We start from the raw sequence: 11,928 nt of genomic DNA, 5'->3' as shown, positions 1-11,928 counted from the left end.
CAGTATTAAGTTGAAATCAAAGAAAGGCAAGCTTTTTGGGCGATGAATAGTTCTCTTTTTGAAAAAATTTTTTTTTTTTCCTTCAAGTTTAGGAGATGACAAATATTGAAAGCTGGTTGAACTGAATCCTCTTTATTGATGAGGAAAGCAGTGGGCTCGACCTATTTCTGACTTTCTGAAAAACGTTGCCCTACCTGCCACTCACTTCTTTTTAACTGGCTATTCTCAAAGGAAATTGCAAGAGACTGAGGATAAACGTCTGACATCCAGAAATGGGCTTTTTAGAGCTGAGGCAGCCTCCAGAACTTCCATTTCCAATTTATTTCACAGGCGAGAAACTGAGGTCAACAGGGACGTTGGTTAGTGGTTCCTGGAGGCCATGAAGGAACTTCTGGACCTGGCCTGTGCGTTCCAGAGAAAAAGGTCGGCCTCTGACGGAAAACGAAAAATGAGCACTCGGCAACCCACCCAGCCGGCGCAGAGCGCCTCAGCCGGACCAAGGGGAGGAGCCAGTGGGGCGGGCGGGGCCAAAATGGCGGGGGGGTGGGACTTCCAGAGGCGGGGGCCGAGGAAATGGGACGGGGCGGGGCCCGGTAGGCTAGCGAGCGCCGGGAGGCGGGGCCTCAGGAAGGCGGAGAGGAAGGCGTGTGCAAGGCGGGGTCCGGCGCTGGCTGCGGCCGGGGGCGGGGCCCGGGCGGCCCGCGCAGGTCGGATCAGCGTGTCTGCGGCGCTGCGCGGCGAGGCCAAAATGGCGGCTTCCAGCTGGGCGCGCAAGGCCGTGGTCTTGCTTTGGGTCTCTGACCTGCTGCTGCTGCTGCTGCTGCTACCACCGCCTGGGTCCTGCGCGGCCGAAGGCTCGCCCAGGACGCCCGACGAGTCTACCCCACCTCCCCGGAAGAAGAAGAAGGATATTCGCGATTACAATGATGCAGACATGGCGCGTCTTCTGGAGCAGTGGGAGGTCCGCGGCGCGCTCACACCCTCCTGGCTCTTCTCTGTCCGGAACCCTGTTGCCACTGACCCCTTACCCATTCTGTCTTGGGACCTTTCTGACCCCCTAACCTCCTCTACTCATGCCTTGAACCCTTACCCACTGAAGCCACTGCTGACCCTCCATTCCTCTTCTCACTCGCGCGCCCTGCTGACCCTCGCTCGCTCCAGCCCTCTCTCATTCCAGTGCCCTGTTCCCCCTGCCACTTCTCAAGCCACTCCAATCACGGGTCAGCCCCTCAGTGTTCAGCCTTGCTCTCCCTTCACTTTTCAGTGCCCTGGTTGTCTTTGCGTTGATCCTTGTGGTCAGTGAGCCCTGCAAACGGGGAGAGAGACCGTTCCCATTCTACTAAAGAGCATTTCCTTCATTTTCCTTTTGTTTTGGGGTGAATGGGTGAGAGAGTGGGTTGCAGTGAAGATGGTCTTCCTTAATGTCTTCTAAATCAGCTGAGATAGAATGTCTTCTAAATCAGCTGAGATAGAATGAATGTTCTATCTCAGCTGAATGTTAGACTTCCTGTTTTGGTATATGTCCCTGCTGGGAATTTTGTGTTTTTTGTGGGTGGATTTATTTTACTGAGGGGAGAAGTAGCAATGGCTAGTGGCTCTGTATCGTGGAACTCACGCTTTTTGTTCAAAGGAGAGTACGTTTTCTCGTTTGTCACTTGGATGGACCAGAGTGTGCAGTTACAGGGAGTATGTAATAAGCTTTTAAGGTAAAGATTACTGGCCAAAATCACATTGCTGCCTTTCCCCCTTCCTGAGGTGATTGTACTGTCCTGGCTGACTTGCATAGCTGTGGAACCTTGGGCATGTCTAATTTCTAGGTCTCAGTTTCCTTATCTGCAACGTGAGGAGGTTTACTGGATGGTTCCTAAGATTCCTTCCAACACTGATGTTTGTTATTTTGTGATTATCTCTGTGTGTGTTGGGGGAGGAGGTAAAGACTTTCAGACACAGGTTTAAAATACCACCTGATTCATCTGACTAGAAGAATGCAGTCCTGTGTTTTCATGTGGTTATCAGCAGCTGATGGAAAGATTGGGGTAGATTTGAGTGTAGAGAGAACGTCCCCATTCACCATCTCCCTTGCAATATCCTTCTCTTTTTGGACTACAGCAAATAAAGCCTTTTGATCTGCCAGATTGAGAACATCACCTCATGAGGAATCCTCCCCTTGACCTACTCAGACCCTGAGCTAGACGAAGAGGTGCTGCAGAGATGAACAAAGATTGCACTGGGAACAGTAGATAACAGGATGGATGAGCAGGGAGAGAATTTGCAGGCCAAGAAAAACACATTATCTCATTTAATCTTTTACCCATCCATGAGGGAGCTACTTATCCCTATTTTCTAGATGATGACATTGAGGCACAAAGAGGCTATTTAACTTGCTCCACATCGCACAGCAAGCTAGTTGAGTTTCAAAATCTGTCACGACTTTAGAGCCTGTTCTTTGAACTGTTTTACCTGCACTGCCATACATATTGGTGAACAGAAGTGCAAATGAAGGATGGTGAGGAAGACGTGGATTAAGCTAGAAACTGCAGGAGCAGAGTAGAAAGGAGAATTGTGAGATTTTTATACTTTTAACATGGCTTGATGGTTGATTTTGTTTTTTTAATTATTTTTTATAGAGACAGGGTCTCCTATGTTGGCCAGGCTGGTTTTGAACTCTTGGCCTTTGCAATCCTCCCACCTTGACTTCCCAAAGTGTTGGGATTATGGGCGTGAGCCACCATGCCTGGGCAACTGATTGATTTTGTGAACAGCAGGGCCACATAATGTAGTAAAAAGACAGATTGGCCAGGCGCAGTGGTTCACACCTGTAATCCCAACACTTTGGGAGGCAAAGGCAGGTGCATCACCTGAGGTCAGGAGTTCAAGACCAACTTGGCCAACATGTTGAAACCCCATCTCTATTCAAAATACAAAAATTAGTCAGGCATGGTGGCGGGCACCTGTAATACCAGCTACTTGGGAGGCTGAGCCACGAGAATTGCTTGAACAAGGGAGGCAGAGGTTGCAGTGAGCCGAGATCATGCCACTGCACTCCAGCCTGGGCGACAGAGTGAGACTCTGTCTCAAAGAAAAAAAAAAAAAGAAAAAAAGACAGATTTTGAACTCAACTTTACCCCTCACTAGCTACTTGATCCTAGTTTTAGGTATCTGTAAAGCCAGAGAATGCCCTGCTTTGCAGGATGCCATGAGGATTAAATGAGCTAATGTTTGTAGACACTCTACAGACATGAGGACCCTTCCCCAGTAGCAGTGTTTTTTATGTGGGAGAGTGTATCCATCTCTGTGGGTGCTTTTTTTGTAGGAAGCAGTTCTTCTCTTGTGACCGTCTCTAAATCCATACCCTCACTCCTTCCCCAGCAGTGTGAGAAACAGTGCTTCAATGAGAGGCTGTGCCTCAGATGTGTGGAGAGAAGGTGAGAATTCCTTCCATTGTGTTAGAACTAATTCTGAGTCCCAGTTGGTGTAGAAAAACCAAAGGTGGTTATTTCATTTTACGTTATGATAGCCAGGTATAATGAGAAGGGGCAGTTGGAGGGATTTGGAGCCAGAAATGTGGTTTGTACTTCTAGCATGTGAGTAAATTAACTAAATCATTTATCCTTTCTGAACATCATCTTCCTCATATATTAAATGGAAGCCTAGTAGGATTGTTCTGAAGGTTGGAGATAATATATGTAGAGTGCCTGGAACTTAGTAGCTACTCAGTGGATGTCACTTATTATTTATATCAAAAACCATAGGAGGAAGAAGAGGATTTGCAGAAAGGGGAGTTCAGCTTTGTAGCTTTTGACTTTGGCAAACAGTAATGAAGGAGCTACAAAGCCAATTGAAAATGCAAGACTGGCCTGGAGGCAGGGCTAGGACTGGAGTCAGGGGACTGCCAGACTTGTCCCTGGCCCCACCTCTGCCACAGGATAAAGATTGGATTGTTTTCAACATAGAGACACTGATCATAACACGTTAGGTTACCCAGAGTAAGGGTAGAACCAGTTAATTATGTACATCTAGGGTATTATTTTTACACTTCAATTTTAACTAACATATAATAATTATATATATTTATGGGGTACAGAGTTGTATTTCTACACATGTATACAATGTAATGATCGGTTCGGGATAATTAGCATATCTGTCACCTCAAACATTAATCATTTATTTTTGTTGGGAACATTTAAAATTCTCTCCTAGCTGTTTGAAAATATGCAATAAATTATTGTTAACTATAGTCATCCTACAATACTATAGAGCACTAGAATTTATTCTTCCTATCTAGTATAATTTTGTATCCATTCACCATCCTCCCATCCTCCTTCCCTATCTCCCCTCCCCTTCCCATCCTCTAGTAACCACAATTCTAATCTCCACTTACGTGAACACAACTATTTTAGGTCCCACATAAGAATGAGAATGCTCGGTATTTGCCGTTCTGTGTCTGGCTTATTGCACTTAACCTAATGTCCTCCAGGCTCATTAGGGTACTATTTTGCAATTTTTTTTTTTTTTATGTAACTGAAACACAGACATATAAAATGGAAATTAAAGCCGCTTTTTTTTTTAAGTCTCTCGAAACAATTTTTACCCATACTATATACACTAGACTTAACGACTATTTAATTATATTTGCATTAACAAAGAAATGCTGGGCTGGGCTTAGTGGCTCACGCCTGTAATCCCAGCACTTTGGAGACTGGGGTGGGTGAATCGTTTGAGCTCAGGAGTTCAAGACCAGCCTGGGCAACATGGTGAAACCTATCTTTACCAAAATTACAAAAAAAAAAATTACCCAGGTGTGGTGGCACGCACTTGTGGTCCCAGCTACTCAGGAGGCTGGGATAGGAGGATCACTTGAGCCTGGCAGGCAGAAGTTGCAGTGAGCCAAGATTGCACCAGCACCGCTGCACTCCAAACTGGGCAATAGAGTGAGACCCCATCTCAAAAAAAAAAAAAAATGCTGCTTGGGACCTACTGAGTTAATTTCATGATTATTAGTGAAATCAGTCTGAAAAATGCAAATATTCTAGGGTATTGAACCAACTAAAAGTCTTGCAGTGTTTTGAGGAGACTATAACAGATGTTATGGAGAATTAAGATAAAGACAGAAACAACCTGAGAATTTGGCAACTAGGAGGTCCTATGCGACTTTGAGAGTGTAATTTCCATGCGGTGATTGTGGTTGGAGGCCAGATCACAGAGGCCTAAGGAGTCAGCAGTGTCATAGCCAACAGATACAGTACTGAATACTGTTTGCCTTTAAGTCATTACATCCCCAAACAAACCTTAGGAGGCAGATGCTGTTATTGCCCTCACCTTTCCATTATAGGTAAGGAAAGTTATTTTCAGATGGGCTAAGTAACTTGCACAAGGCTGCATAGTGATGGAGCACATCCATCCGACAGCACAGCCCATGCTCCTGTCTGCAAGTCGCCACCAGTGACTCTTTGAGAAAGTAAAATGAGAAAGAAACATGTCAGTTGAGAGGGTGGCAGAGTTGAAAAGAAGGTTGGTGCGTTACATGTGGTCACATTACTGGGGCCTTGGAGATCACTTTGTTCTGCTTTTCATTTTGTAGATGAGGAAACAGGCCTCGAGGAATAAGGATTCTTAGGCAGGGTCACAAAGCTAGTTGTGTAGAACTGAAACCAGATCCCAGGTTTGATGTCAGTATGGATCACCTTCAAGCACTGTGTAGAATTCTTTCATTTTTATTTTTTACTAAAATTATTTTTAATATAGTACATTATTAATGGTATCTTAAATCTTGGCCCTTCAGAGATTGGTCAAAAGCACCAAGTAAGAATGACTTAGTGGCTTTTTCTTTTAGGTAACAGCTTTATTGAGATTTAATTCACGTGCCATAGGGAGTTTACCCATGTAAAATGTGCATTTTAGTTTTAGTATCTTCGGAGAGTTTTATAGCCATCACCAAAATCAATTTTAGAACATTTTTATCATCCCCAAAAGAAACCTTCAACCACTCCTCCCGTTTTCTCCCAACTCCCTAGCCAGCCCCAGGCAATCACTCATCTACCTTCTGTCTCGACAGATTTATCCATTTTGGACATTTCCTGTAAATGGAATCATAGAATGTGTAGTCTTTCATATCTGGCTTCTTTCACTTAGCATAATATTTTCAAGGTTTATCTGTGTTGTAGCATGTATCAGTCAGTACTTCATTTCTTTTTTTCTTTTTTCTTTTTATTTTTGGTAGAGATGGGGTTTTGATATGTTGCCCAGGCCGGTCTTTAACTCCTGTGCTCAGGTGATCCTCCAGCCTCAGCCTCCTAAAGTGCTGAGGTTACAGGTGTGAGCCACCGTACCTAGCCAATACTTCATTTCTTTCAGTTGCTGGCATTAGCCTTTTCTCCAAGGAACCTGGTTCTTTTAAAGATTTTTTATCTGTCATTCTATATTCTATGTATTAGGCATGGTGGCTAATGCCTGTAATCCCAGCACTTTGGGAGGCCAAGGTGGGCAGATCACGAGGTCAGGAGATCGAGACCATCCTGGGCAACATGGTGAAACCCCGTCTCTACTAAAAATACAAAAATTAGCTGGATGTGGTGGCGCGCACCTGTAATCCCAGCTACTCAGGAGGCTGACCCAGGAGAATCACTCAAACCCAGGAGGCGGAGGTTGCAGTGAGCCGAGATTTTGCCACCGCACTCCAGCCTGGTGACAGAGCAAGACTCCGTCTCAAAAAAAAAAAAAAAAAAAAGTTACCATTTTGTATTAGTAATTTATTCATTTGTTTTTATCCCTGTGGGTTCAACATTTGTTTGAGGGGTTGTAAGTCATACTATTATTTATTTTAATGTTGAGATTATTTCAAATTTGGCCCCTGAGAGCTGCTTCAAGTTGGCTTCCGTGTCATTTTGACATGTTCCACGATTCTTCAAGCACTTTACTACTTTGTGATGCAGGATTATTCTAGGCTCATCTTCTGTCTCCCTTGCTATAAGCCTGTTCTCCAATGAACCCAGGCTCTTTTACATATTTTTATCCATCTATCTGTTTACTCATCTGTTAATCTATGAAAAACCTTGAGTTTCTCCTGATACCTTCAATTCCAACCTAATACCACAGGGCTCATTCTTCCCCCTTTCATATTTGTAGTTTCATTTCCAGAAGTTAAGAACCTGGCTCTCATTATCCTCAATATGTTTACTCTTTTTCTCAATCCTAGAGGTCACATAAGATAGTTTCAGAATGGCTAACCCATGCCACTACAGAAAGCAAACCTGCTAACTGGAATTGAATATTTTTGTACAATACCTATTATTTAAGTGAAATGGGTATACATGGACTGCAGATTTTAAGTATACAGTGCAATCTTTAAGACATGGTCTCATTCTGTCTCCCAGGCTGGAATGCAGTGGCATGATCGTAACTCACTGCAGCCTCGATCTCCTGGGCTCAAGTGATCCTCATGTTGCAGCCTCCTGAGTAGCTAGGACTACAGGCACCTGCCACCACACCTGACTAATTTTTAAATTTTTTTTAAGAGATGGGATCTCACTATGGTGCCCAGGTTGATCTCTAACTCCTGGGCTTAAGCAATTCTCCCGTCTCAGCCTACTGAGTAGCTGGGACTACTGTGTGCATCACAGTAGCTGGGACTACAGGTGTGCATTGCCATGCCTGGCTACTTTTTAATTTTTTTTTTTTAGAAACAGAGTCTCACTGTGTTGCCTAGGCTGATGTCGAACTCTTGGCCTCAGGTGATCCTTTTACCTCAGCCTCCCAAAGTGCTGGGATTACAAGCTGAGCTACAGTGCCTGGCCTGCAATAAATTTTGATAAATGGATATTTCTGTATAATTCACACCCCTGTCAAAATATAGAACATTTCCGTCACCCCAGAGAAGTTATCTTGTGTCATTCTCAGTTAATCCTACCTTGTCCCCCTTCTACAGGCAACACTGTTCTAATTTCTGTCACCCTAAATTAGTTTTGCTCATTCTTGAATTTTAAATAAATGGAATTGCATAGTAAATCTTATTTTGTACCTGGCTTCTGTCACTTAACGTTTTTGGGATTTGTTACATGTAACAATATTTGTTCTTTGTTGCTGTGAAGTATTTCATCTGCTGTGAAGTATTTCATCATATGACCATACCAGAATGTGGCCATTTTTACAGCCTACCATGTTGGGTAGATTGTATGAGAGTTTAAAAGCTCTAGAAACCCATCACATGGGGGCGCTGTGTGATTGGTAACCTGGGTTTGGGTAGTATTTGCTACCTGAAACTTAGACTGTGTTGAAAGTTAAGAAGAGGAAGAAAATCCCTAGTTTTCCTTTTTATGTTGTAATTTAAGTCATATACATGCACCTGACATCATGCAGATGTTTTTGCCTGTGCCAGTTAAAAAGCAAGATTCTGATGATAGGTTTGATGCTTTTCCCCCAACCTGATAGAAAGATGATGAAATTGAAGAAGGAGATCTTCCAGAACACAAGAGACCCTCAGCACCGGTCGACTTCTCAAAGATAGACCCAAGCAAGCCTGAAAGCATATTGAAAATGACGAAAAAAGGGAAGACTCTCATGATGTTTGTCACTGTATCAGGAAGCCCCACTGAGAAGGAGACAGAGGAAATTACGAGCCTCTGGCAGGGCAGCCTTTTCAATGCCAACTATGACGTCCAGAGGTAAAGCACCAACAACCAGCTGAGAAAATCATAGGCTGTGCTGGGTCTTTTCTTTATTATTATTAATTATTATAACGATGATGATTTTTTGAGACAGAGTTTCGCTCTTGTTGCCTAGGCTGGAGTGCAATGGCTGGAGTGCCATCAGCTCACTGCAACCTCCACCTCCCTGGTTCAAGCGATTCTCCTACCTCAGCCTCCCGAGTAGCTGGGACTACAGGCACCCGCCATCACGCCTGGCTAATTTTGTATTTTTAGTAGAGACAGGGTTTCACCATATTGGCCAGGCTGGTCTTGAACTTCTGACCTCGGGTGAATCACTTGAACCCAGGAGGCAGAGGTTGCAGTGAGCTGAGATCATGCCACTGCACTCCAGCCTGGCAGCAGAGCAAGACTCCATCTTGTGGGGGGTCGAGGGTGGAAGCATTTGTTGGTAAAAGCTGTTACGTTTTTGTTTTTATTTTTTGTAGAGGCGAGGTCTCACTGTGTTGCCCAGGCTGGTCTTGAACTCCTGGCCTCAAGCGATCCTTGCACCTCAGCCTCCCAAAGTGCTAGGATTACTGACATTGACCACTGTGCCTGGTGTGTGTGTTTTTTTTTAATGTCTCAGTTGATCCTAAAGTTTTATTTATCTTTGAATCTTTAGCTTTTATTTCATCTGAACAGAAGGGTGTATAGCTTAGTTTAGCCTCTTCTGCTAGAAGTTTCTGCTCAGTGGAGAGTGCTTTTGTGTGTAGCTATGTTGACACATAAAGCTCGGACCATGCTGTTAACAGATAACTAATTTAATATGAAGAGGCTCAGTTTTCACACCTGAGTATGGTTCTGAGGTACAATTTAAGAAATCTGCTTCTTTTTCCTCAAGAACAGTTCTGAAATTTGGGGTCTGCAAATATTCTAGTTTAGGAAATATGAAAGTAATGACAAGAAATGGGAGGGTACTTAGAGAGCATCCGGCCAGCAAAATATTTTCAGTTAGCTTAAATAGACACCTAGACAGAGCAAATAAATGTCTTGGTGATGTGTGCTCCGGAAGGCCCACTGGTCTCTGTGGAGCGGTGGGAGCATTATAAACTGAAGGGGGAGCACGTGGTGTAGTCCCTAAGGAACAGAAGAATCATGCCTGCTGGCCACACTAGGACTCCACCCAGGCCTCATTCTTTCTGCTTTGTTCCTTGGGACCTTTTGAATGTGGGCGAGCTGGGCTGCTTGCTGCTGAGCTCCGGGGCTAGGATTTCTGTCCACTAACCAAGTGTCCTCTTGAGTCCGTCATAGCCTCTTACCATGACCCACTCTAAGCCATTGGTTTTCCACCTTTATCAGCACAAGCCTTGTGTCCCATAAAATTGTAACTAGACACTCTAGAATATAAAACGGATACAGATCAGATCGAAGCTGCCTCTTTACCTCCCCAGCAGCAGCCCCTGGGCCACCTCTGCAGTGTCCTAGAGAGGTTTTCCAAATGTTTGCTTTTAACATGGGCATCCATTTATACTACAAAGGAACATCCAATGTTTGTTCCTATTTTGTTCTGAGCTGGGTATTTAATAGTTCTGCAAGCTAATATTTTCATGCATGAGATATTAGTAGCTGCTAGGCCTTGGAAAATCCAATTTTTTGTTCCATATTCATGTGGAATTTGAAATAAACATGATAAGTGCCAGAGAATTGCTCCGACCCATTAGCACCTTACTAGTACATGCTGACTGTCTGATTGCATCTCTCTGCTCAAGGTTCATTGTGGGATCAGACCGTGCTATCTTCATGCTTCGCGATGGGAGCTACGCCTGGGAGATCAAGGACTTTTTGGTCGGTCAGGACAGGTGTGCTGATGTAACTCTGGAGGGCCAGGTGTACCCTGGCAAAGGAGGAGGAAGCAAAGAGAAAAATAAAACAAAGCAAGACAAGGGCAAAAACAAGAAGGAAGGAGATCTGAAATCTCGGGCTTCTAAGGAAGACAATCGAGCTGGGAATAAAAGAGAAGACCTGTGATGGGGCAGCAGTGGCGCACTGTGGAGAGACAGGTGGACGTGGAGAGCTGTTTGCCCAGCTCGTGGGGTGGGAGTGGTCTCAGGAAACTGCACACCGGTTGACATTCTAGTTTCTTCTAGAAAGGGTCTGCCACATGACCAGTTTGTGGTCAAAGAATTACTGTCTAATAGGCTTCAAGTAAGAAGACAGGTGTTTTCTAATTAATACTGGACACTGACAAATTCGTGTTTACTGTAAAATTACCTAACACGGAAATATGACTGTGTTGCTTTTTCCCATTTACATGTGGTGAGTGAACACCTCTGCTGAGATTCCACTCCCCTCCAAGCACCTGCTCTGATTGGGTTGCCTTCTGTGTCCATGTTTTTTATTTTCTGTCAACTAAAAGGATAGCAAATTCTGATCGGAGAAGTCTTTAAAACTCTTGACTTAATTGAGTCAAACTCTTCATGCCATGGACATCATTTTCATTATGTTAAAAGTAAAATGTGCTTTGTGAACTCAGATCTATCTAAATATATAGCCAGGAAGCCAGGGTGTGTAAATACAAAATCTATGCAGGAAATGCAGAGAACAGAAAATATGTCACTTGAAATCCTAAGTAGTATTGAATTTCTTTGACTTGAATCTCACTCATCAGTAAAAGAGAACTCTTGATGTCCGTCAGGTTTTATGTGGTCTGTAAAGTTAGGGGTTCTGTTTTGTTTCCTTATTTAGGAAAGGGTACTGCTGGTGTCGAGGGGTTATATGCTCCATTTAATGTGACAGTTTTAAAGGATGTAAGTAGGGAATCAGAGTCCTTTGCAGAGTTTGACAGAAGACTCAATAACCTCATTTATTTCTAAACATTTTTCTTTGATAAAGTGCCTAAATCTGTGCTTTTGTATGGAGTTAATATCTGATTTTGCCATTCATATGTTAGAGCCTACTCTGAATAAGAGTTAGAACATTTATATACAGATGTCATTTGTAAGAACTAAAATTCTTTGGAAAAAACCCTCAATTGTTATTTGAAGAAATTAAAAATAGCACATTACATGCTTAGAAAATGTCAGTGTTAAAGAATGGTACAAAGTGAAAGGTATAGCCCTCTCTTGCTGCCAGTAGCTTGTCCTGGTGGAAGCTGCTGTTAACAATTTGTCCCCCCACATCCCCCTCCCTGCCCACCCACCAAAAAAAGTATATTTACTTATGTAAATGTACTTATGGTGATGTATGTTTGTTTTGGCCTCACAGCTTCTGTTTCCCCTTAATTTGGTAGCTGCTCACATTTCCC

At 43.6% G+C, this 11,928-nt stretch overlaps 1 protein-coding gene across 1 annotated transcript; it reads left to right on the top strand.

Annotated features, from left to right (window-relative positions):
* The first annotated feature begins 679 nt into the window (after positions 1 to 679).
* On the top strand, positions 680 to 11,528 carry MESD (mesoderm development LRP chaperone). Its single transcript, XM_008015658.3, has 3 exons — positions 680 to 961; positions 8,428 to 8,660; positions 10,394 to 11,528. Exons 1-3 carry the CDS (start codon positions 749 to 751, stop codon positions 10,650 to 10,652), a joined length of 705 nt encoding a protein of 234 aa, XP_008013849.2. The 5' UTR covers positions 680 to 748; the 3' UTR covers positions 10,653 to 11,528.
* Positions 11,529 to 11,928: the final 400 nt, after the last annotated feature.

Source organism: Chlorocebus sabaeus, chromosome 26 (assembly GCF_047675955.1).
Source record: "Chlorocebus sabaeus isolate Y175 chromosome 26, mChlSab1.0.hap1, whole genome shotgun sequence".
NCBI classification, from domain to species: Eukaryota; Metazoa; Chordata; class Mammalia; order Primates; family Cercopithecidae; genus Chlorocebus; species Chlorocebus sabaeus.
The sequence above is the reverse complement of the archived record's forward strand: the minus strand, read 5'-3'. Positions and strand labels throughout refer to the sequence as shown.